Consider the following 25,767-nt stretch of genomic DNA (forward strand, 5'->3'; position numbering starts at 1 on the left):
CCTTCCAAGTTGATGCATTCTTCAGGCACACTAGAGATTACATTCAGTTTTCCAAAAGTATTTTTGTTGTTGCTCTAATCAAGGAGACTAAAATCCTAGCATTTTGGCTACTGCTAGGGCAGATTAAGAGCACAAAAAGAACATCTTCACATTGATCTCAGGGTTCCACTAAGAACAGGAAAAATGCTTTTTTGTTGCTGTTAAAGGTTCTGTTAATCCTATGGATGCTACATGAAATCCAAGTTTAGTCAAGCTTAATTGGTGCTGTCCCCTAGATCCTAGAAGTGTGAAGCAGTCATGAAACCACTGATTGTAGATGTTTACAGAAAACTAATTATTATAACTAGCTCTAAATTGGTAAAGCTTCTAGACTAATTCAGACTCTTCTCAATTCAAATGATTTTCTATGTTATATAACAAACAGATGCCTCAAATAAGCTTCTTTATTACTGAACTGGACTCCTTCCAGAGTAATTGAGATAGGAAAATAATAAGTTAATATCAAGTAAGATATTTACACACAGTATTTAATAAATAGGAGTCTCAAAAATAAGCATCCAGCTTTATAAACGCTTAGCCATTTCCTGACACGTTCAAAAGTGAAGTCCCATGGCTCCTCTCTATTGGCACCTCTCTATTTCACACAGCATTGAATTAAAGCTTCGTCAGAGCCATCTAAAGAGCTCAGCATTTTTCAACAGCATTGTCGTTACAATAACAAACTCAAAAAAAATTTTAAACAAACAATTTTAATAATTTCTGTATAACAAATAATTAATCGAATAGGCCAAATCCCATGTCATCATCAGATTCTTCAGATTCTTCCTTCTTCTCTTCTTTCTTCTCCTCAGCTAAAGAAAACAGGCAAGCCAATGGTTAGTATTTATCTTTTTGTATACAGGCTTTCAAGAAACATGTTTTAGTGTTCTCAGCTTCCACATTAATAGCATTTTGACCTCCATGGTTGATCTTCAATAGGACCTTTTGTTCCCTTTCAGTAGTCAAATATAAACACTGATGGGACACGGACACTACTACAGAAGGGATGTCCTTTAAGCAGTGAAACCTGATTTTCAGTTATTAGCCAAAACAAACTTCAAAGTGGACAAAAAAGAGCAAACGTTTCTCATTACCCATAGCGAAAGTAACAGTTCATTTTCCAACCATGTAGTGATCTGTGAAAGCGGGAAGACGTTGAAACTGGGACATGAGCATTAAGATTTGAACAGAGAACATGGAACTGCCCTGTAACAACGCCTCTCCAGTCATACTCACCAGCAGCAGGGGCAGCACCTGCAGCAGGAGCAGCAGACACCCCTCCAGCAGAGACTGCCACAGCTCCCCCAGCTGGCATGCTGGCAAGCTTTCCGTTACCTGAACGGGAGAGAAAAAAAACTATTGAACTGCTTGTGGTGAGCACAGTCAAGCAAGAACAGAGATCAAGAAAAACCAGACTCCGTGTCACATGAACTGAACTGTCACTCCGTCACTATCACTGCAAGGAACAAAAAACTGCACCTGAAAGTATGAAACCTCCAGAAAAACCCACCCAACAAAAAGAACCTTAAGCCTCACGTTGAAAACTTATCCTGAGAACACTGATGCATACTAATACACCTTCTTCTGCATACAAAACTTCCTTTTTTTTTTTTTTTTTCAAAAACTATCATAAGAACAGTGGCAAACACATCTAATTTGACATGTACAGACATTATATGTTTTCTGAACAAAGCAGAATAGCCCAGAAATAGATAATCTCAAGATACCTCCAAAAAATATGGGTTGCTTTGGCTTTTTTTTTTTTTTTTTAAAGGGTACAGAAAACTGTGAGTGGATGATGACTGGGGTTGTGGGGGAGGAAAAGAAAAAAGATATTTATGGCAAAGAGTACAGTATCTTAACCAAATTTTCCAACACCCTATGAAACCTATTGCATCTCCTTGGAGATTAGCAAACTCATTCCTGATTTATGCTTGTCTTTGGAAAAGTTAGCTCTTTGGCAGCTACCTTTCACATACCAAGGCTCCCTTGGCATCCAGAGGTCATGTACAGTGTATGCTTGCTTATATTCCAGTTTCTGGGAATCTGTTCCCAAATAATTCCTTGTTACTTCAAGCTCTAATGAACCAGCCAAGTAAACAAACATGTTCCATATGCATGTCAGTATGTTCTAAGAAACAATTTGTTTTAAGAAAAAGTATTACATAAAGAAACAATGTGTTGTAAGCACACACATAATGGCTCTCTTAGGCCTTCAGACCACACCAAGAGGACACACAGTTACCACTCAGAACAGCAATACCAGGCAGAGTCCTGGCACTATTTAAGTAAACATATTCTTAAAAGTTCCCTTTTGCCTTCGTATTTTCAAAAATAGAAAATAATTATGTCTAGATCTTTGCACTACCTCAACTCTGCACTGTTTCAGCCCTATGACCCAGTCAAGTAATGTCATAAGTCCCAGATTCAATAGGAGCCAGCAGGTAAGAGCACAAGCTTTCAAACACCCTTCAGCACTTAAGAATTCTGTCCTTCACAGAGTTACCAGATGTGGGAAGCCCCAGAAGAGATGTGTGCTCTAGAGGCTTGTATTTACCACTGGGGGTGTAACTGTGCCTTTAAGTGGATTGACACTTAATTACACTTATCAGTAAATAAGTAAATATCTTAAATAAGAGGTGTGTACAAATGAGTAAACAAAAAAAAAAAAAAGAAAAAGAAAATAAAGAACAGTTAATTCTTTTTTCATTCAGTATGTCCAGAAAACTATGTCATGAGCAAACTACCAGTAAGCTCATACACATTTAAGTCTTCCAGTATAATGTGGTCCACAAGCGAAACCCCACAGGTACTGGCACCAACCTGCTAGGAATTAGAATGGACCTGCTGAATTTCAAGCATTTCAGCAGAAACATAGCATGAAAGTTCTCCACTGCAAGAGGAAAATGGTGAATAATCAGGAAGTTGGCAGCAATTCTGCACTCTCAAGTCTAAGCTACCCAAATAGCAGAGGCAATTATCTGTGACACTCAAGACTGTACTTACCCTGAGCAATGACGTCCTCAATGTTTTTTCCATTCAGCTCACTAATAACCTGTGTAAATGACATTTACAACGTTAATAGCTTCAAAACAACATAAGCTACATTTAAACAAGTACTGATTACTATGTGCAATGGCTCCATCCTGCTGCTTGCACAGCCCCAGCATTCCTTATTTCTCAGTGGAAGGAACAAGACATTGCAGTAAGAACTGCATCTACATTTTTTTTCCTCTCTGCAAAAACTTCTTTGTGAAATCTATTACAATAAATTCATAATGAATCCATGAACTTTACAGAAGGCAAGATACACAGATGTCCCTAAGCCAACTGTGAAACCCCATTAATGGTCTGTTAGTTGCTGTGGGACTGTTTGCATGTGTTGCTCAACATCCACTGGGAGGCTCTGAAGTGCTGGGCATCAGACCAACAACCAACCAGGGCCCTGTTCCTAACATTACCAAATGTTACAGCCAAGCTGGTTACACCCCTGCACTGGCACAGATAGTCCTAACTTCAGGTTTACTACCATTGTTATATCAGGGGTGAGGAAAGCAACACACAGAAACAAAAAATGATCTAATATTTTATAAAAACAATAAAGTACCTCACAGATCTTACTGTTGAACTCCTGCTAAGAGGGTGAACACTGCAGTCACCAAAGAACTTTTGGTATATTTCCAGCAGGCACCTCCTGCTGTGTGCTGTGAAATTACATTCTTGTGTGCCTGCTAGAACTAGAAGATGCTTTTGGGAGCCCACTACATTTATACTGGCAAAAGATGCAGCCAGTGCAAATAGAAATGAATGAAATTATCTTGAGTAGCACCAATTCCAGAGATGCCTTCTCTGATAATGGTGATATTGGAGGATCACAGAAAACAAGTATGAAGGTATTAAAGAAATGTAAACGAGCCAAGGCAGAAGGATCTTGTGTTTAAACAAGAGCACCATAAGTTCAAGTCAAGATCCCAAACCATATAAGGATGCTCTCAGCTAGGTCCATACGTTATTGGATTGGGCTGATGGCAAAACACTCTACAGCTTTCTCCTCTCCAGAAGCACTCTGCATACATGTATGGGGCAGATGACAAGATTTCCCCTCTCATCCCATGGCCATTTATCCTCCAGCCCAAAAGAAAGGACTGCTGCCTCACAAGAAACATTCAATTAGGATACTCTCTCTTTAAAAGCCTGTTTCTCAATACAACCATTTCAGCAATTATTTCTAAAATTGTCCTACATCCTATTACTGAATACCTTAACTGTCCACACTATAATTTACCTGTGTTTCTTCCTGAATCACAGATGGTACAAAAACTTCTTTACAGTACACTAAGATAACACAATGCTGAATATCAGATCTTCAGAAATGTTTGTTGTTAACTAAAACTGACCAAAAGCCAAAGTTAAGCATTCAAGTGCAAACCACACATTACATCTGAACAGAATTCACTTTCTGTAAATATTATCTGTAGCTATCATCCCATTTTATTTCGAATTCTTTGGATTTAAGTCAGAAGGCAGCAACTGGTAAAGCCAGACTTCTACAAAGATGCCTGTACAAAATAGTTCTGATGGGCTCAGCAGCATTTTGGAAATCGTGTATGGAATTACGTGGTCATGATTACATATATGTATGCAATCATGTATAACACATATGCAAATCATGTGATGTAATGAAATCATGTTATCAGTGAGAAGTAATACCACACCAACAGAAAGGGAAATAAAAAAACACCGAAGACAAGAGAACAGCTCCAACGTTCAACACCAACAGGGATGTAAGCCCTGGAAGCAGAGTGCAGCACCACCTTGTTGAGGCGTTCATCGTCCGTCTCAATGCCAACGCTGTCGAGGATCTTTTTCAAGTCCTTGGACGTGGGGGATTCATTGCCACCAAGGACTGCGAGAAGGTATGCTGCAACGTAACGCATCCTGGAAAACAAAACCGAAATCTTTAACGCCACAGATCTAGCTTGATAACCTGTATCTTCTTTTCCCTTTGCTCTACTCATTAAATAAAACCTGCGGTGGGAGAGGCCGCATTCCCGCCTCCCGCCATTGCAGGCCCAGCACGGAGGCCGCGAACCCCGCCGTGCCCAGCAGGGCTCGCTATCCCGAAAGCCCGCAGTCGGCGCGGCCCGACGTCTCCTGATGGGGAAATCGCTCCGCCTCGGCGCTGCCGTCCCGTCCCGTCCCCCTCCTCAGAGGCCCAGGCCGGCGGAGCACATGGCCGCCATTACCCCCCCTCCCTGTCCCGAGCGGTCCCACCCAAGCCCCGCTGTGGGCCGCGGGGGGGGAGCGCCCATTCCCGCAGAAGGGGCGACGGTACGGGGCACGGAGCCGCCCCGCGCTCACTTGGCGAGGCGGCGGCGGCGTGAGACAGGCCCGGAACGTGCGGTCGCTGCGGCAGCCCGGCGGCGAAAAGGAAAGGGCGGGGCTTCGGCAACGCCTTCTTCCTGTCACCTCTTAACAACGCGCGCTGCCATTGCACCGGGCCAGGCGAGAGGGCCAACCAATGGGAAGCTTCGGGATGCTCGCGACAGCAAAGGGCCGCGCATGCGCGGTCGGGGTGCGGAGATGGCAGTGGTTGTTTCCCCTTTGTGTATTTGAAAAGCTGCTCCCTAAGGGTTGTATCCCAGAACGCGCTGATTGACCCCCGAGCGAGACTTGCTCTGAGGAAACAGCCTCTCCTCAAGGGCACGGCTGGTAGAGCACCGCCAGGCTTTGCACCTGGGGAAGCGCCTCGGAGCACCGCTCCGCCAGCAACACGGGGAGCGCAACAAACACCGCAGGGTCCGCTGTCCCGGTCCCCGCGATCCCGGTCCGCTGCGCAGGGAAGCACGCCTCGCTTTCCCGCACCCGCCGCCGCGGCACCTCCCCCTCCTCGGCCCGCCCCGGGACCGACTTGACAGGAAGCGGTGGGGCCGAGCCGCAGCGGCCGGGCGCGGGGACGCAGGGTGTGTGTGTGTGCGGGGCCAGGCGGGCGCGCTCTGCGGGGCGCGGGGCGGTGTGGCCGGGAGCGGGGGCTCGGGGGCTGCTCGGAGCTTTCCGCAGCTTCACAAAGTGTCTGCCACGTGTGTCTCTCGGAGAGGTTCTGCAACTTCCGGGAGCTGCGTGCGATGGCTCTTTTTGGGGATGCTACTTGCCGTGGCTCATTGCCCTGTTTGCTGGTGAGAGTGGCAGCCCTATGCAGTAGCCTTGTCTTATATATCCTCTCCCCAGCCACGCTACATTTTCTCCACTGCCCTTTGCCTGTTTCCATCTCCGTGTTCCTGCCACTGTTACCCGATTTCACAACTGGGTTGGATGAGGGTTGGTGGCAGCGTGCTGGCCTGGGAGTGCTGCTGCTCCTGTGTCTGCATTCCCTGCCTCGCTTTCTCTGCTTGCATAAACCTTCTCACTGAGGCACTTTGTGTTCTACACAAAGCACAGGCACTTACATTTATACCTTTTAAAGTTCCTATCAATATTTATTATGATGGATAATTGGAATAACAGATATTTACTCTGTTCCCTGAATTTGCATTCATTTTGCCTGATTGCCTGATATCAGCTGGGAGAACTTAGATCTGTAGGAACGAGAAGCTTCTTTACTATGAGTGGTGAGGTGCTGGAACAGGCTGCTCAGAGAGGCTGTGGATGCCCCATCCCTGGAGGTGTTTAAGGCCAGATTGGATGGGGCCCTGGGCAGCCTGGTCTAGTATTAAATGGGGAGGTTGGTGCCCCTGCCTATGGCAGGAGGGTTGGAGATTCATGATCCTTGAAATCTCTTCCAATCCTGGCCATTCTGTGATTCTACAGAGCTCTGCATTTCTGTCCCTTCTGCCCACAAAGCTTTTTGTCAGTACACCTCCTGCCTTCTTGTTGTGGCTCTTAACAGTTTCCAGCCACCTCAGGCTGGGGCAGGAGGCCTTCAGCGTGCATATCTGTTCTCTTTCAGAGCCATCCTTTCTCCTCTTCCCCATCCCCGCAGCCTGCCATTGCCTGCCCACCTGGCAAGTCAGAGCATGTCTGGCCCCCCTGGACAAAATGCAGAAGATGGCAGAGCTGCTGAAGCTCGTGGAAGAGCATGAGGAGGGGGCTCCGGGGGCTCCTTTGCTCACTGACTCCTGCTTGGCAGACAACAGGCTCACTCTGGATGTTTATCCGGATGGCTGCTGTCGGCTGCTCCAGCTGTTTGAGAGGCAACTGGCAGAGGTGGTGCAGGTGGAGCTCCTCCGGCTCAGCAGTAACGATCACTTGCTTGATGCTGCGCTGATCATCCTTCCGTATCTGAAGCGCCTGAAGTCCCTGGTGCTCAAAGGTGAGTTCCTGGACCCATCGCCTAGCTTCATGTTTGTGTTTTTCCATCTTTCCACATCTGCAGAGCAAGCTGCCTTAGAGCTTTTTTGCTCCAGTGCCCCAAGCCAGGGCATCGACTCTTAGTCTTGCTCAGAGCTGCACGCAGATTTCAACAAGAATCAGCTTCTAGACATTTATATCCTTCCTTTGCCTCTACAGCTGCGTCGGGACCGGTTTTTGGAGCCTGGTTAGGTTGATGCTGCAACACTTTCTTTATCCATCCTCTAGAAGAAGAGCAATTTTTGCACAGCTGTGTAAAAAGAGGGAAATTGAAAAATGCTTTTAACTGTTCAGCTCCTTTTTCATATTTGTTAGTATAATGAGCTGCCCTTGCTAGGGTTTGTTCTGAATCAGCCCTAACATAATCCTTGCATTGTGTCAGTGAGCATAGGTTTAGCACACACCAGAGCAGGCTGTTCAGTATTTTATAAAAGTATGTCTCAGAGTGTGTGTTGTTTGACATTCTGTAATGACACACATCTGAATTATAACATTTCTTGATTTCCTTATCTCTTAATTGTAGGAGGGTCTCAATACGAACGATATAATTTTAGTATTAGATTGAGTCATTTGATCTTTGGGAGGTGAAATTTTAAAAATCACGAGAGAGAAAAGAATTCAGGGTTCCATCTGAAAGCTCTCACAACTGAGCTTCATTTCTACACCTACCACAGATTGCTTATAAAATCTCATACAGATCATTTCATCTGTCTTTTCTCCTGCAGTAAGGTGAGGTTAGTGGAAATGCCTTTTATGATACTTGTTTTGTACACATACTCTAAACATCCTGAAGTGCAATAAAATAGTTGGACTGGGTTTTGTTAGGTCCCACATACAATGTTTCTCTTAGATTATTTACATTCTTTGCCATTATGTAGCATAACAAAATTACCCACCTCTATATGCCATCACAAGCAAAGCAGTGGAAGGAAAATAGCGAAGAGCTGGAAGCTTGCTTCTGTGTACTTCTTTTTCCAAGGTGCAACTGCCTTGAGTGTCCAAACTGGGGCAGGACCTGTACCCTTCTCTCTTTGTGCTTTCATCTGGCCTACACAATACTGAATGAGCTGTTGTGTGGGTTGTTTTTTTTTTTTTTTTGGCTACATTTTCACTGCTTTTCTCATCTGTCTTATAAGGGCAGGTCTCGTTCTTTGGGGCTGTTCATTCCCCAGCAATGTGGGCAGAGTCTGGAAGGTGTGTGAGGAAGGTCTCGTTCATAAAGTGTTTGTGTTGCTCACTGGTGTTGGCACCAGGAGTAGAACGTTTAGGAGGCTTGCAAGAGTATGTGCCACTACACAGAGTGATGGAGTGGCTTGGGTCTTTCTGAACTTTGCCCCACATGTGTTAAGCAGGGTTCTATGGGTTCCCTGCAACATCTGTTGGTTTCCCAGCAGATCTTCACAGATCAGGAAATGGAGGCAAGGTGCAGAAAACCTACAAAACTTTGTAATTAGTGCTGTACATTGTGATCAGAAACCCACCATTATCTGAGTCTCCATGTTATAGCTTCAGAAAGGAGTGTTACGTGAAGTGATGAAGTACCCTTGTACTATATTGACTTCTCCCCCCACTTCCCTTTGCACCTAGGTGGCCATGTCAGAGATGAATTTGGTTCATGTCAGCACGGCTCCCTGACAAGCTTGCCACCAGGTATTGGGACCCTGAGATGTCTCACTCACTTGGATCTCAGCTTCAATAGTCTCTCCACCTTGCCCAGCTGCATCCCTTACCTCACCAGCCTCCGCATGCTCTTGGTGAGCCACAACAACTTGGTGGCTCTTCCTGAGAACTTCGGCTCACTGAGCAAGCTGACTTTCTTCTCTGCTATGAAAAATCAGCTGAAGCGCTTACCTCAGAGCATCGGGGAGCTGGCAGCACTGGAGGAACTGGATCTCTCAGAAAATGTGTTGGAACATCTCCCTGAAGAGGTTGGAAATCTGCACAGCTGCACAGAACTGGATCTCTCTGGGAATCAGCTATCAAGCATCCCAGATTGTTTAGGTACCTGTTTTCTTAGGTGATAAGAAAGAGAGTCTGCTGAGTTTTTGATACAGGCTAGAATCCCTGAGCCCTTTGCCTCTGTTCCCAGAATTGCTAGGACAAAGTGGGAGGGATATCTGGAAAAAACATGCTTGGTTAAGTCAGTCCCTGTGGGCATTAACAGGATGTCTATGGTCCATGCTTTCTGTTGCTGTGAATCAGAAAGGCTCCTAGGATTTTCATGCAACCTAAAGTAGTTGAGTCTTACCTAACTGTTTTTTTGGGAGCATCCAGCACTGGAAACAGAAGAGCTGGGGCTTAAGAGGAAGCAAAACAGCTTGAAATCAGGCTCTGTGTTATGGAGCAATCCACTGAGCCAGGCTCTGATTTCCAGTGCCCAGCTTTCTCTAGCTTTACTGGCTCTCAACTCCTCTCTTTTTGCTCAGGAGGTGCCACTGATGCTGTAAAGCACAGAACAGAGGTGGCTGCATTGCCTCTCTGCTAGTTCAGCAGCCTCATTTGTTTTGGGAACTAAAGAAACATAGAGCTATTGTGCCTTTCCCTTATTGCATGTGTGTGAGAGGAATGGATATCCAATGCCAAAAGGCAGGAGTGTGTGAGTGTGTGGAGAGAGCTGATGTGCAATGCAATTAACAGCACGGATGGGGAGTCATTGCCTGTTCTAACCTGCAGCCAATTTGAAGTCTCTGCGGCGGCTGCATCTTCACAGCAATCTTCTGGTGACAGTCCCTGCATCGCTCGCCAGCCTGCCCAATTTGTCCAGGCTTGATCTGCAGAACAACTTCCTCCGTGCTGTCCCCCCTGAGATACAGGCTGCGCCATTTGTGCACCTCCGAGGCAACCCCCTAGGAGAAGCTGAGCTGTCCCTGCAGGCTGGTAATTGCAAGGCTTCTGCTTCTGTGGATTTTGCCCAGCTGTTCTCTTGCTCAGCCCAGCATGGCATGAATGGGTTTGAATTAAAGAAGAAAAGCAGGGGGCAATCAGATTAGTGTTTATTTGTGTGGCGTTATTATTAGGTTGTAGTGATTCAGGCAATTTGTTTTTATGAGCCTGTTCTGAAGGTCTCAGATGTCCCAGAAACTGGCTTGCTAGTCCTGCTCTTTGGAAAGATTTTTCAGTGGAAGTGAAAATTGGATTCATATGAAACAGATCAGAAGGGTACATTAAGGGAGAATACTGGTTCTTGGACTTGGTGCATGACCTTCAGGCCATGGTGGCTCACACTAGAAGCACAGGAACCATCAGAGATGATTCAACTGTGCAGTTACCTCCTGCTTTGCCCTTCTTCCCGGGCTGCAGCCCTTTCTCTGAGACAAAGATGATTGTATAATCAATGGATATTGAAATGTATAATCAATGGATACTAAGATGCTATAATCACAAAAAGAACAAGAGAGAGTTAGGCAAAGTAGACTAAGATAATAAGAGAGAATAAATGGAAGGCTTACCTGTATGCTAGGCTCACCTACAAAAAACACCAGCAGAGGCAGTCTCCAGACAAGGTCCTTCCTCACTGGTAGCCAGCTCTTAAATAGGTCTAGGAGCAGCACAGAGTGAATTGCCTTCACCTGTGCTCCTCTGGCTGACTCATGGATAGTCTCAGGTGATCAATCAGAGGTTCAGGCCGTGACTCAGCAGTTCCCATACAATGATGACTGAGCAGAAATCTGAGCAGAGTTTCACAGTAGTGCTTACATTCACAACAAATGGCCATAGGTGATCAGTCATGGTCCTGAGAGCTGCGGGTCTGGTAGATTTTCTAACTCCTAAGTTTTACTGGGGGACAGAATCAGCATTTCCAGTGTGCCCTGGAACCCCTTGACTTCTTCGTATCTTCCTGCTGCTTCTGCTTGATCTGAAGCCCACTGGTGTGCGGGCAGGGTTCCTTTAGCAACTTCTGACAGATTAGGATTAAGTCAAAACTGGAAGGTAAATTCAACCTTTCTTGTCTAACTTCATCTAAATAACCTCTGCCTCCTCTTCTTACTGAAACCTGGTTGCTGCAGATGAATCCAGTGCCACAGAGCTACCAAGACTGTTCCTTGCATCGGAAGAGGATAGGTATGCTTCTTTACTAAGAACTTATATTACAGTAGTGTAACAAGGCCCCAGACAAGATTATACATGGCAGACATTCTGTATGTGCTTACTGCCTCACTGGGCCAGTCATGCACAAGGTGGGAGATTTCTCTGCTGACTTTTTGAAGGGCTGGAGTCATTGCAGTGTCACACATTCATGTATTTCTTTTGGAAGTTTCACAGTGACCTCTGAAGGCTGCGAAGTGTTCCTGGCCTGTGGCATCCGTTTCTACTTTCCGCCAGAGGCTGCCTCTGACCCTCTGCGGATCTACTTCCGAACCTTGGCACCAGACCCTCAGTGGGTGAAGCTGAGACACCATGATGTCCTGCTGAGCAAAGTCCTGGAGTTGCAGCCTCATGGGGTCAAATTCCAGCAGGTGAGGGCAGATACAGGCTGCTGCTGAATAATCTGCCTATGCAGTAGCTCAGCAGAGTCTTTTGGGAGAGTCTTTTGGGACTTTAGAGCCAGCTATCCCCCTCACTGCTATTTGTAAGTAGCTGTCAAAGAAGCTGCACTGCAAAGATTCAAAGAACACAACCAACTTCCTTGGTACTGTGCTGTTCTGGCTCCTTTTCCTTCCCAAGTACTTCTACTTGAGCTGAGCTGTAACCTTCCTTGCTCACAACCCTCTTTCTCCATGATTTTTAGCATTTGCCCTTAATCTGCAAGGAAAATGGTTCATGTTGTTCCCCAAAAGTCTGATAGTGTCATTTTCATTCTTGCTGGTGAATACTCACATCACCATCTCTGTTGTGGGTGACAACTCACTGGAAAGGTTACTTTGCCATTTCTGCCCACAGGCTGCTTTTCCTGCAGTCACAATGCACAGCACATCAGATGTCCTGTCATCTCTCCCGAGGCTGCAAGACAGAGCAGATTCCCATCTCCTGCCCTACTCCCTTCCTATGGGCCATGCTTTTCCTCCCTTTGTTTGCCCAAGATGCCACTGAGCAGAGCTAGGCTTGATTTGAGGCTTTATGTTGGTGTCTTACGGGACTGCTTTTGTGCCAGGAGGTAGAGATCTGGATGCCATATGCCTCTCCAGAAACTCTTCATGAGCGTGAGGTGGTTGTTCGGACCTTTAGTGGGCAGAGCTGGAGTGACCTGAGAACACGAGTGGAGAAGAGTAAGGTAAGCAGGCTGGAATGACTGGTGACACACATCTTTCCTGTCACTCTGTTATTGCTCAGCCATGGGGGAGTCTGCTTGAAATATTTCATGAGCTGTGTTTTGACTGGCTGCTATGAAATGGAGTGGATTTCAGCTGTAGGATTCCTTTCTCGTGGAGGTGTGTCTGCTGGAGGTGATGACTTGCTGCTCTTTCCATCCTGATGCTCTTATCTGTTTTGGTGTTACTGCCTCTATTTTTCCTGCCATTAGAGTGTTGTGTGGTATGCCCATATGTTTTCTCTTCTTCCCTGTCCTCTGTTACAGAAGGATGTGGCTCGTTGTAGTGTTCTTCACTTCTCCTGGTTCCTTGTTGTGTCTCGACTTGTGCAAAATGAATGCAAAGTGTCAACAGAGGGGACATTGCTCTTTTCCAGTGTGGATCCAAACATCAAAGTGACCTTCCCTCCTGGAGTCACTGAAGAGACTCGCAGTGTCAAACTGCAGGTATGTATGCCTAAAAAAAGGAACCCTGGTCAGCCCTTGGTGCAGCTGCTAACCTATGTCAAGCAGCAAAACACAAGGTGAAATGTCTGTCCTAGAGTAAGTAGTGTCTTGACATGGATGCCTCATGGGCTGACCCATCTCCTAGCACTTTCGGCCTTAGTTTTCCTGCCTGCAAAATGGGCTGTTCTTCAAGCTGCCCCCTGTGGGAAAGTGGGTTTCCTTGTGGTGCTCCTCCCTGCAGATCAGCATGAAGATATCATGCAGAGAAGTATCATTTGCTTCTTGTTCCATTACAAAATACACTGAGCCTTGCAGAACAGCTCAGCAAGAGAGGTTTGCAGAGATTATTTATGCAGATCTAACTCTAGAGCAAACCCACTAAAATTGGTGGTTGTTCTGTAAAGTTGGTGGATGCTGCTAAATGCTGTTGTAATACATTGCCCTGTCCCAACTTGCCCAGGTGACACCAATGTTAAAGTGAAATTCAGATGAAGTTCACTATGCTTCCATTTCCCACTGTGTCCTGAGCCAAGAGCTGTATTTGCTTGCTGAGTGTTTGGGAGCATTGTGTGGGAAATGAGGGAATTTGGGTGTCTGATTGCTCCTCTCTCTGTGTTGCATTCTATGCACAGGTTCTGCCAGTCTCTGCAGAAGAGATAGCGGAACTCACAGCTGATGCAGGATGCAAAGCCAGTCCTCTGCTCTGCCTCTCCCAGGATTCCCTGGTAGATTTCCTCAGACCTGTGAGAATTCAGCTCCCGCTCCCACTTGGGGTTACAGGTCAGTTTATTCTCAAAATTGGAGAGCAGAAACACTGTGTGGAAAACGGCAAGCGGCAAGCTGGGCATTTTGTTTGACTCAATGTTAATAACCAATTAGCTTTGTCTGCAGAAGCAGCAAGGTACATTTGTGTGCTTGGTGCTGGTGCAGTGCTGAGAGCTGAAGGCAGCTGAAGCCCAGCAGGCCAGCGCTGGGCTTCACAGGACCAGCAATGCAAGCTAGGAGAACTGCTGTGGCAAATAGATTTCCCTGCTGAGTCACACGTATGTTCGGACTGCTGGGTTTGGTATGATGGTTTGGAGAGACATTTCTACAAAACAGGGAAATGCATTGTAAAAGGGCTTTGATTCCTGACTGGGAATAGCTTGAAGTTGATAATGAAGATGCTGCCTCCAGGGATCTACTTTCTATTCAACTTCCTGCTGATGGATCAGGTTCTGAGCTACTGCAATCTTTCAGTTATTATACAGTTATACGTAGAGCCACTCTGAGTACTACTATGAAGAGGCTCAAATCAACAGTGGATTTACCAGGGATTCCTCTGGTGATGTGCTGAATACTCTGCATCTTCTAATTGCAGTTTTCCCTGGCATGTCTTGGCTTTCTCGTGAGGAAGTAAAAGATTTTTGGGTGTTCGCTTGGCCTTTGTTGTAAGACCACCTGGTATTTGTATGTCAGAAGTGCATCGGGATTGGAAAACCTCCAGTCCACAAGCTTAGAAAGAGATAAAATCTTAATAGCCCTAAGTATTGATGATGAGAATTGTCTAGTGAGTCTATATTGCTGGAGAATATTCTAGAACTCAGATTGCCTTTTCTTTTATTCTGCTCTTCTTTAGTTTAAGTTTTAGTTTAAGGCTTAACTGGACACTTTTAAAAAGTAAATCACCCAAAACTGTGGTTGGATTTGAAAAGCTCTGAGTAAAGGTAGCAAGGCATATACATATACATATATACATATACATATATTCACCTCGTGTTAAAGAACTCTGCTGTATGCAACATCTCTTGATCATTGTTGTCTTTAGGGTTAAACTTGGATTGGTCAAGGCTGCATCTTCTTTGTGGGGATGTGGAAGGCCAAACTTGGGATGACATCACCAATGAAGTGATGCTGGAACTCACTCATCTCTGTGCAGTATTTGAAGTCACCCACTTCTCCTGGTAAGTGCAGGTTTAATCCTGAGGAAATTATGGGATGTTTCTCTGTCTTGCTTTTCCCAAACCCTAACCAGGAGTTATGCCATTAGTTCTACCTATTTCTCTTTCCCTTTGCAAGTCAGATCCAGCTCAGCACTTTGTCTCTATCCACCGTTTTTTACCTGCTGACCATAACCCCGATCTCTTTGCCTGTTGTGTATTTTCACTGGAGAAAAGCTACTGCTCCTTGGAATGCTCTCAATCCTTCTCGTCTGACAATGCAGAGAAGTCCAGATTTGCAAGCGTAGTGGCTTTAGAGCAAATGCACTCAATGTAATGGTTCCCACTCTGAATCTACAATCCTTCAGCTGCAGGTTTTCAGACCACACTCCTCTCAGCTCCCAAGTTCTCCATTTCTTTCTCACCACCGTCAACCTTCTTGTCTTTAAATCTTTCTTCACTTAAATCTTCACTTTATCCTTCACCCTCAGTCTGAGTACTTATATGCTATGAGCCAGAATCAGAGGATAAGAAAGCTGCTGAAGCATGCTTCTCCTGTGAAGAAATGATCACTGAAGACCCAAACTGTTGGCAGTCTCATGAATATGACACCAACTTCTCTTCCTAGGCAGGATCCATCCTTTTTCTCAATTCTTTATCTGACAGGTACTGGCTGTGGTACACCACCAAGACCTACATTGGAGGCATTGCCAAGAAAGTTTATGAGCGGTTACGTATGTACCAGGTGAACTTCATTGCTCTGCAGAGGAAGAAGGATCCTGAGCAAGTCCTGCTACAGTGTCTCCCCAAGCACAAGGTCTGGTATGGGTTGCATTTCTCCTCAGCTCCCTGGGCCTCCTTTTGCAGGATCCAAGGGCAGTAATGTGCCAAATGGTCCTGGTCACTGCCCCAAGGTCATGGCTGAGGTGTGCTGTTACCACTCTGTGTTAGTAGTGTGATACTAGTTCACTGGGAATCAGGAGAAGAAAGACTCATTCTATGCACTGGTGGATGCCATGCAGTGATTTCCTCCTCTGCAAAGCTTGAAAACTGGACTGCTAAACTCAGCTGAGCCACAGTAACTGGCCTTGTGAATGGTGTTAGCCATCAGAAAACATGAGGCAAAGTGTGTTGGCATAAGCTTCACTTACAGTATTAAAGTTGACACGTTACTTGTCTGACACAGGTGAGTAGCATGGGCAGCAGAAGCACTGCTTACATTTCTACAGAACTGCTTAGAAAGTTTTTCCCAGTGTTCCTTGCTTGAGTTTACAACTCAAGCAGTGGAACCTCCTTAATATGCTTCTCTGCAATATCTGATTAGTTCATGCTGTGCAGGAGGGCTGTTTGAGCTAATCTGGCTGGTTTTGTACTGAAGGAGAGGGCAACGCTTACTTTTCTGCTGCCTCTGTCTTAAGGTTATCATCCCTCAGCAGGATTGCTTCAGATATTAGCAAAGGAAATGTATATCTGTGTTTGGAGAACTTATACCTTGACAGACAGTGCAGGTCAGTGAGGCAAGGGTTATTTAATCAGATTACTAGCTCTGGCCTGGCCTGCATATTCCAAGCCTCTATATAATCCTCTGATTTGGTTGCTTCCTTTTAATTTATTTATTCTCCTGTATTGAGAAACAACTGTAAGGGTTCCTGATATCTTGGATATTGGGCTAGAATTCTGCTTCACAGAGAAGGCAGCAATGGTACTCTCAGTGAGATCAGGACGCTGGGGGTCTGCTTTCTTGCCAGGGATGGTCATGGGGTAAAAGAGAAGGTTTACTGATACAGATAGAAAGAAAAATAGACACACTTGCACTGCCTTGAGACCCCAGGTCTTGCAGTGTTATTCCAGGCTGCATTACCTAAATGAGTTCTCTGGTGTCCTCAGCTGTGTGCTCTTTTAGCATGTAGCTTTCTGCAGAGAAAATATTTTTGGTGCCATACTATGAGAGGTAGCAAGTAAATCCTGGTCTTTGAAGGCTAACGACCTGTTAAAAAAGACAGGGGTGTTGCTGATGATTTCTTTTTATTTTTTCTGTAGTAAATGTATCTGATGTATAGGATTTGGGGCTTTGTTCATTTGTTCATTTACATCCTTTCTGTGGAAAATTATTTTTCTAAATTGAAGGTGAGTGAAGGGAACATTATAGGCATAGGGATGTATGGGAACAGATATTTGCTTCAGACCAAAGGTGGGGTCCTGTTTTGTCATCTTTGCCAGGTTGACCCAGTGCTGAAGAAGCTGCAGGACCGCTACCGAGGACCTGAGCCATCTGACATGGTGGAAATGTTTGAAGGAGAGCAGTTCTTTGCAGCTTTTGAGAGAGGCATCAGCATCGATATGGGTATGGTAGTGCTTTCTGCTCCTGCCTCTCTGACGTTCCTAGCTCCAGGCCTGTTTCTTCTGGGAGCTCTGTGCTTGGTGTACTTGCTCACCCACTGCTCACCCACAGCCCCTGGACGCTTAGTCCATCACGTTTTCTGGTCCATCAACTTTTGTGTCTACTTTTCCCTATAAAAACACTTTTTGCAGGCTTATGTTTCCTGTCACACTGCTGTAGCCTTCAAAGGGCAATATCCCTTTGATTTTATGACTGATCTGTTTTCTGCAGCTAGTAATGCCCTTTTCCTGGCATCTCAGACAGTGTGTTGGGATGCCTATGGTGATCTAACTCATATTGTTTGTTTCTAGGTGAACATACAGAAAGAAGTCTTCCTTTTTCTTTTCTTTTCTTTTCTTTTCTTTTCTTTTCTTTTCTTTTCTTTTCTTTTTCTTTTTTTTTTTTTTTTTTTTTTTTTTTTTTTTAACTCTGAGAAGGTATTTCTGAAATGATCCAGGGCAGAGAATTCCTCTTACGAAATGTAATGTGTATCTGTCTCTTGCTTCCTCTACATTTCCATTAGGAGAGAAGGAAAAGAAGGAGCAAGGCCAAAACTCACAATGACTTTTTTTACACCCACTGAGACTAGATGTCTTACAGCTGCAAGCTGAGACATTTTGGAGGAGGGACTTCACCCCATCCGCATGCCTTTCCTAGCCTTGCCTTTCATTCTTGAACTTGGTCTCCACCTTGTGGCCATTCTCCTTTTTCACCCACGAGACTTGCCTTTTGCACAGCCAATTTTCTGTTTGTACCCAGAAATGATATGGGGATTAGCATTCTTTCAGATCTCAGTAGGAGTGGATGGTAGCATGGGATGGATGATGGGCTGTGGCTAGGCTTGAAAATACACACAATTTTCAGCACAAATTCAGTGTTGCCTGCTTCTCCCGTACAGATCGCCCTGACTGTGTGGATGGACGTCTCTCATTTATTTTTTACTCCCACTTGAAGAACATGAAGGAAATCTACGTGACTTCCCCCGTAGACAGGAAAGGCCAAGCTGTAAAAGGCCAGGTGAGCAACAATTGACACTGACATTTTGTTTCCTTCATCATCATCACTTTTATTGTGCTCTGCACTTCATTGACTGTACCTGGAAGGATCACTCATCAGGATAGCTCACTGACTTTACATTCCTGCCTTTAACTAATGGGGTGTTGGCAGAGTCCAACCTTTACAGCAGAAACTTCAGTGCCGCTCCCAGTCACACTTAATTGGGATGCCTTGTTTATGGACTGAAGATAGATTAATTTCTCGCCTATGAATTCATTCTTTCTCAGGCAGAAACATTATGGTGCAAACAGATCTGCCTGCTGCGCTTGAATCTGAGTCTCACTGCATGCTTTCTGTTTGCAAAGGTCTCTTTCTATCGAGGGGCAATTCCTGAGAGCATTCCTGAAGATGCCAGCAGGAGGAGGAGAGGACCAGACTCCCTCTGGCTCGCTACTTTACCAATCAAACTGCCTGTGAGTTACTTTGTCTCCTAGTCTATATGGGGAAAGAGCAGGGCCTTCCTGCTCAGCCAATGTTGTCTTCCACTATGACAATAGATGCAAGGATTGCATCCATTGCAATAAATCATTGCCCATCTAAATGAAGGAAAGTGTCTTCTCTTCTTTTTCAGATATTTTTGCATGCAAAGGAAGTTTTCTGTAAATGAAATGAAAGGCGGAGTTGTGGTGATAGATCACTGAAACACAGCCAGACACAGTTCCCTAAATCTTCTTATGTCAGAGTTCTATCAGATGTGCACAGGAATCTCCCACATGCTTTTTTTTTGTCATGGTGGAGATATCCCACCTTCCAACTCCTCAAAGGAGAAGTATGAATAACTGGGAGCAGTCTTCAACTTGTGCTCATCTCGCCAGTCAGGGCATTGGAAGGATGCATGATCAGGGAGGGTGGATCCTTTGAATGTATGAAGAATGTGGAGGAGGAGGAAGTGTCTGTTTTGTTTATACAGTTCTTAGTCATTCAGCTTATGCTGGCAAGGATGAGAATGGCCTAGGATGAGGTAGTTACAGAGACTGGTCCTAAGTGTTCTGGTGTGACCAACTGGCTTTTAAAGGGCAAGCTGTGTTTTACAGTAGGAAAGGCACTTTATTTTATGAAACTTGACCACTTTCCAAGAAGCTTAAAGCAATAAATACGTGCGTAGTCTGAATGCTTCACTTCAGACTGTGTGCATGATCCAGTTCTGACAAATGCAATGTCAACTGGGGGAGTCTAGTCAGAGAACATAGATGATTCTTTAAAAAATGCTCTCTAAATGAAGAAGGAAAGTTTCCAGTATGAGCTCTGACTATGAGCATGGTGATTTTATATTTTTCCATGGCACTGAGGACTGCCGATCACTGCCAGTCTGAGTGCTCATTGCTTCTTACAGCTATCCCTTCAGTCCCAAGTTAAAATCTTCCATCCTCTCAATACAAGACAGAACATTTCAGTATGGAGGCTGAATGACTGCTGTCCTCTATGAAAAGAATTTTCTCAGCAAGTTCTCTTTCTCGCTTCTCTTATGACACAGAGATTGAAACCCCGTTGGGGTGAGACCTCCACTTCATTGAATGGCTTCTCCTTCCCTCCCTTGAACCTGGGCAATGCTGAGACTGGCTACCTGACACAGGCAAACCTGCTGAGCATTGCCAGGCGTGTGGGAGCTGACTGGCAGACCATTGGCCTGAACCTGGGCTTGACCTATCAACAGATTGAGCGCATAGGATACAATAACAGGTAAAATGGGACACAAGAATCAACAGCTCATGTAGCTGCAGTACAGTAGGATAAATTAATGCTTGATTAATGGAAAGTTTTTCACTGGTATTGTTTCACTGGATAAAAGATGGGTTAGCCAACAATTCTTCTCAAAGCACTACATTTTTCATGGAAAACTGATTATTTTATCTTGTTGCTATGAAAAAAAGCTTGATGTTTTAAAACAGTATTTAGAAATAACCAGCCTGATGAGCTTTGTAGTTCAGATGCATCACATTCCTGCTTCATTCTCTCATCTGGCTTCCTGGCTGGACTCCATCTTTGACAGTAAGCCATAAACCATGGCATTAGTTGTAAATATCTATATTCAAAAGATCCTGACCAAAAAGTCAAGAAAGTAGGAGTGTGGCTCGTTATGACTGACCTACTGTTCCTATGGGGGAATTACATTCCAAATCAGAATGCTTTTAATTTGAAATTTCTGTTAGAGAAAGATTCCAGAGGGATTTTAGTGCAGGAGCTGCAACTCCTGTGTGATGGCTGGGAAAAAGACAGTCCATTGAGAGCTCTGTGTCTGGATTACTTTATTGTGGAGCTTCAGCTCTTGGCTTGGACTAAGGTAAAGCCTCCTTGGATTGCCACTCAGGAGAGAGTGTTACTTCCCTGCTTTTCCTTTTCTTCAGAGAGGACCTTGATAAGCAAATCCTGGACATGCTTTTCTCATGGGCCCAGCAAAACTCAGAGGATCCCAACTGTGTGAGCAAGCTGATCACAGCCATGAAAGAGAGTGGCCGCCAGGACATCGCTGATGAGGTCGAAAGCATCATTGAGCTGGGACGGCAGAAATACAGGGAGTCCATCCGCCGCGTGGGCTTGGAGCAGGAGAGCAGCACTGAAGACTCTGCGATAGCCATGACATAGCTCCTAGCAGAAGGGAATGGGCTTTATCAGAGGGGAATCTCGAGTTCTAAACAAAACCTAAGGAGTTTTGCTCCAACAGGCTTGTTTGCTCCTGACAGGCTTGTTACATGAGACTTGCAAGCTGTGTCTTTGACAGACTTCCAGTTTTATTTTACAAACACGTGCAACTCCATAATCCTGAAGAGGCCTTAACTTGCCTGAAAGTAAATTTTCCCTTGCACTTTCCAAGAGAGATTCCTCACATCCTCTTTGTGAGATGTGCCTGTGTACTAGTAAAAAAGTTTGCAGAGCTTTGTGAAAAGCATGATGTAAGTTTGCATTTTAGAAACTGGTCTGGCCAGCTGTAACATTAGCACTGTCGTGGGATTAGCATCAACTGTGCTGAGCAAACTTCCCAGTTTTGTGATCTGAATACCTTGTAAATGGCTGTAAGCATTTATTGCTTTTTAACTGTGCAGTGACTGACTACTGATGTGCTCTTCTCTTCCTGTTACACATCTCATAATGTGCCTCAACTAATGGCCCACTAATGGCAGTGGGAAGTTGCACACAAGCTGTTTGGATGTCTACTGTAATCTAGGTATGTTCAGCTCATTCAGAATAGGTTTGGATTCAGCATATCCCATCCTCTAAGCAGTATTTAAAGGGATATTCTCAGTCTGAGAGCTTGTATAAAAATGTCAGCTTGTAACATCCAAAATCAACCCACAGCTTCAGGTCTGGTGCTTTCTTCCCCTTTTTCCCCAGTGAATAATCATCAGTGACCAGATGCTGTATTTCAGACATGCAAACAATGCTACTGAAAGAGGGGCAATAAAATGATTCTTTTTTCTTGAGACATTCTATCATCTCAGGCCATGGAGTGCATGGAATGAATGCTACAGCACTGGACAAGGACTTTTAGACTTGAGCTGTAGCCTTCGGCCTAGGGACTTACTCAGAGCTGATCTCTTAGGCCATGCTACCCCTCAGGTTTTGTGCTGGGTTTGTGTCAGCAGTTGTCTTTTGAGTGTGTGTAATCTCTGGTAGTGTGTCATAAGTTCTTGCCTGGAATTTTGATGTATACCAACAAGGTATTTGTTTTTAACTCCAGTTCTGGAGAGATGCATTCGGGCATATTGCTCTCATTGGAAATAAAATAAGCACTTAATTATTTCATGTCTCTACACGGTCTGCTATTCCATTTGAGGTATGTCAGACAGAGCTGGGTCCCTTTATGCTTGCTGTCAGAAATACACTGGTGAGCTGGGCAGTGCTGCATGGAAATGAGGAGGAGAGCTCTTGTTTGAGTACCCCTGGCTGCAGGACAGACTGGAACTGACTTAATGGTGTCATCATATGTTAGCTTTGTTGTGCTAAAGAGGAGCTAACCAGGAAACACGTTCAGGATATAAGCTTGAAGGACTGAAAGTATGACTGGGGCTCATCGGGAGCAGATCTGGGCAGCACCAGCTGCTGGAGGGGGTGGTGGGCTGATGTAGGAGATAGGACAAAAGATAGACATGCCAAAGCCTAGGCGGTGTCATTAGAACTTGTGCAGATAGCATGAGAGGGATGTTAAGTAACTACCTCAGAGATGTATCATTATCTCCAGTCTGCTGCTGCATAGCAGCTGCTGGGCTGGGTGGCCTTGGTGGTAGTAGGTTTTCTTCTTGCAGTGACAGGGGAGATTTAGGTTGGACATAAGGAAATACTGCTTTTCTGAAAGAGTGGTCAGGCATGGAATGGGCTGCCCAGGGAAGTGGTGCAGTCACCAACCCTGGAGGTGTTCAAGGAACATTTGGATTTTGTGTTGAGGGACATGGTTTAGTGAGAACTATTGGTGATAGGTTGGACTGGATGATCTTGAAGGTCTTTTCCAACCTTAGTGTTTCTGTGATTCTGTGACACTAAGAGAAGCACTCAGCTGACAATATGGAGGTGCTGGGAAATCAGAGCAACCCCCCAGCTGCTCTTTTCTTCAGCTGACTTGGCATCAAATATTTGCACTGGATGAAAGTCAACAAGAAACTTGTTCTTTCCAGGTATGTTATCTTTATCCTTAATCTCTTGGAGACAGGTAACTCCATCTTAAGCCTGTAGTTGCTATGGATGGAAAATGCTGGTTACAGTTGCAGTACAAGGTTGAAGGAGCAAAAAAAATGAAGTAGCATTTGTCTTCTGTTTCCAATTTTCTTATTTTCTTATTTGTTTCTAAATAAAGACACTAATTCATTACAAACAGAAGTATTCCCTTTTGCTTCCTAGCTACTATTTACCTTTTCCAGGTGTCTTTCAGGCACCTCACACTATCCTCCTGATGATTTAGATTTTACTGTGCATGAACCTTCTTGTAAAACAAAGAAGCAAACATGTATATAAAATAAAGGCTACATATATATACATATATCTTTTTCTCCTCCTTTTTGACTATAATGTCTACACTTTTTTAACTCTCATCATTAGAGCCCCTTCCACTTCATAATAACTTACACATCTGCAACAGAATGATCAAGTGTTCCTCCTGGGAGGTGAGCAGGATGTTTCTCACTCCACTTCCAGCCCCTGCTAACCAGCACAGTCCTCAGATAAAATGTCTCCAGCATGTTCACAGTTTAAACATTAATGAACAGAACAGCTTAGAAATGAAAGCCTAAGTAGAACTCGAATCAGATGATTAATTACACAACAATACCATCAAAACCTGGCTGCTCTCAGCAGTGAGGTGGTGTACAATTCCCAGTAAAAGACCAGAAGGGAACATGCAGGCAGTGAACCCCAGAGGACTGCATTCAACTGATCAGCTGAGGCCAGACAACAGTGCTACAAAAATCAGTGCAACCTTTGCATTGCTTGGTTTAGGGATAGGTGATACCTGCAGGGTTTTCAGGACTGTGTGGGTGGCTCAGCCATGACCCTGCAGAGCTTGTTACAAGCTGACAGGAGCACAGATGATATCCCACCATTTGACAAAATTTCCTGCTGATTGGTACCCTGCAATTTTAATTTGTGTCCATGCTAAACACTGTTATTCTGCTTTTTTTCTTTTGAAAGGGAAAGGAATCTAGTTTCCTTTCTGATTGATAGTTGTTCCAGTTCTCATCCTCCTCGAAGCGGCTCTGGAAATGAAGAAGTCAGGTAGGCATCATGAAGATGGAGAATACTGTCTCTGTCTTCCTTCCTTGCCTAGGTCTGAAGGTTTAACCTATACTGAAGGTTGCTTTGGATGAGTAAGACTGGGATCCTTCTGCACAGTTTGTTCACTGAACACCAGAGCCTAAGGGTATTGCCTTTTCCAGCAGGGAGGCAGCAGAACTGTAAAGCGTACAAGGCACAGGAAGGATGCTCAGAAAAGAGTATACAGAGCAATTTTTGTTCTATTCACAGCAGTATTACATCTCCTGGGAAGGAATGAAGGTTGCGTAGGTGGTTGCTATCTGCTGTTTCTCAACTAGGTGGCACCAAATGAAATCATCCCACAGCACCTGCAGAAAGCAAAAAAGGTACATTTTCCCCACTGCGCGTAGTTCTAACGCTGACTCATTGCTGTGAAATGTTTGAGGCCAAAATATAAATGTTGTGTTCAGAAAGTAATTGGATAAATTGGTGGGAAAATGATCTGTTAAAAGCCAAATGAATACACAGAGCTGAATGCATTCCCATGTGGAGGGACTGAAAGGCTGGGGCTGCCTTCTCAGGCAGGAGATGAGTAAGACGGCAACAATAGAGTAGGTGGAAAAATTGAAGCAGGCAGAGGAAGCAGATAAGGCATCTCTATTTGCTTCCTCTAGAAAGTCAAGGTGTTGTTGCAAGTCCCTCTCCTGCTGCCCTGTGGACATGGGGAGATTGCAGATGCATTGGTCAGAAATAGCATTGGTATTTTTAGCTATTTCCAATAAAAAGCTTGAGAAATTGTTGAGTTCTGTTACTTTATAACCCACAAAGCAGATGTTAGAAAAAGGTACCAGGATGCTGCAGGTCCATACATGGGACAGACTCAGCTCCAAAGCAGTACTTCAAGACTGGGGCATGAGCATAGAATGAGGATACAAATGCTCTTGGTAACCCCAGACTCTAATTATGCTTTATTGTGCTGCTAAAGAGGAGCTTTAGAATGCAGTGAGAAGTAGGACAGGAGAGTTGGCCAAAGGACTGGGTAACAAAATAGCTGGAGGAGAACGTGAGCTTAGGTATGAATCTTCCTCTTGCTTTTTTTTTTTTCAGCACAGCCTCTGCAGACTCACATTTCCTCTGGAAACAGCAATGTCTTTCCAGAAGAACAAATGTTTTGAGTTTTCTTCTCTCTAAGATGGAGAAAAAAGAAAACTTTGTGCTTTCTGACTTCCCCTGAGGACAGAGCTGAGGTTGATCAGGTGCTGTGCTGCTGGTTGGAGCTGCTCCCTTCCAACACCACTTCCCACACAGGTTGCTGGCTTCTGGGGCCCAGCATGTCCTTTGTGTGTTTCAGTATGACTACTGTTGGGCTGAAGAAGATCCTGCTGAGCTGAGCAGCAAGAAAACACTCCCAAAAATCCCTTACAACAGATGGTTTTGTCACAGCCCAGGCAGAAAAAAATAAGATCCTGCTGTTTATAGAAGATATTTTGTGAAAACTGCTGTGCAAGGATGATGGCTGGAAGGCAGAGGTTGAACCATCAGCTTTTTCAGGTAGGAGCTCAGGGTTCGTCAATAATACTGCCCTGAAAATGCTGAAGACAGTTCCAATATCTTATCAGCTCGTGGCAATAAATGGATGCAGCCTCCAGCTC

At 44.8% G+C, this 25,767-nt stretch overlaps 2 protein-coding genes, 2 long non-coding RNA genes and 1 other non-coding gene across 9 annotated transcripts; 1 reads left to right on the forward strand and 4 right to left on the reverse strand.

Annotated features, from left to right (window-relative positions):
• Window positions 1–730: 730 nt before the first annotated feature.
• Window positions 731–5,525, reverse strand: RPLP2 (ribosomal protein lateral stalk subunit P2). Its single transcript, XM_052692773.1, has 5 exons — window positions 5,401–5,525; window positions 4,854–4,977; window positions 3,046–3,094; window positions 1,276–1,374; window positions 731–851 (listed from the first exon to the last, which is right to left on the reverse strand). The coding sequence occupies exons 2-5, from the start codon at window positions 4,974–4,976 to the stop codon at window positions 775–777; spliced, it is 348 nt and encodes a 115-aa protein (XP_052548733.1). The 5' UTR covers window position 4,977; window positions 5,401–5,525; the 3' UTR covers window positions 731–774.
• LOC128087443 (small nucleolar RNA SNORA52) lies at window positions 2,753–2,885 on the reverse strand. Its single transcript, XR_008209857.1, has one exon. It is a non-coding gene; the product is annotated as a small nucleolar RNA SNORA52 (small nucleolar RNA).
• Window positions 5,526–5,910: 385 nt separating the features above from the next.
• PIDD1 (p53-induced death domain protein 1) lies at window positions 5,911–23,403 on the forward strand. 5 transcript variants are annotated; one of them, XM_052692737.1, is made up of 16 exons: window positions 5,911–6,002; window positions 6,986–7,348; window positions 8,974–9,387; window positions 10,060–10,263; window positions 11,394–11,448; window positions 11,642–11,843; window positions 12,479–12,598; window positions 12,902–13,081; window positions 13,714–13,861; window positions 14,889–15,024; window positions 15,667–15,817; window positions 17,221–17,344; window positions 18,279–18,397; window positions 18,742–18,849; window positions 19,911–20,116; window positions 20,782–23,403. In XM_052692737.1, exons 2-16 carry the CDS (start codon window positions 7,075–7,077, stop codon window positions 21,017–21,019), a joined length of 2,679 nt encoding a protein of 892 aa, XP_052548697.1. In that variant the 5' UTR covers window positions 5,911–6,002; window positions 6,986–7,074; the 3' UTR covers window positions 21,020–23,403. The 5 variants fall into 5 exon arrangements, with proteins under 5 accessions (XP_052548697.1, XP_052548699.1, XP_052548698.1 ...); XM_052692739.1 differs by having other exon boundaries at window positions 5,932–6,002; window positions 7,019–7,348; XM_052692738.1 differs by lacking the exon at window positions 5,911–6,002 and adding an exon at window positions 6,068–6,215.
• On the reverse strand, window positions 7,473–8,468 carry LOC128085426 (uncharacterized). The gene is made up of 2 exons (XR_008208960.1): window positions 8,283–8,468; window positions 7,473–7,636 (listed from the first exon to the last, which is right to left on the reverse strand). It is a non-coding gene; the product is annotated as an uncharacterized LOC128085426 (long non-coding RNA).
• LOC128085427 (uncharacterized) lies at window positions 10,058–10,929 on the reverse strand. Its single transcript, XR_008208961.1, has 2 exons — window positions 10,836–10,929; window positions 10,058–10,232 (listed from the first exon to the last, which is right to left on the reverse strand). It is a non-coding gene; the product is annotated as an uncharacterized LOC128085427 (long non-coding RNA).
• Window positions 23,404–25,767: the final 2,364 nt, after the last annotated feature.

Source organism: Tympanuchus pallidicinctus, unplaced genomic scaffold (assembly GCF_026119805.1).
Source record: "Tympanuchus pallidicinctus isolate F22 unplaced genomic scaffold, pur_lepc_1.0 scaffold3, whole genome shotgun sequence".
In the NCBI taxonomy this organism is placed as follows: Eukaryota; Metazoa; Chordata; class Aves; order Galliformes; family Phasianidae; genus Tympanuchus; species Tympanuchus pallidicinctus.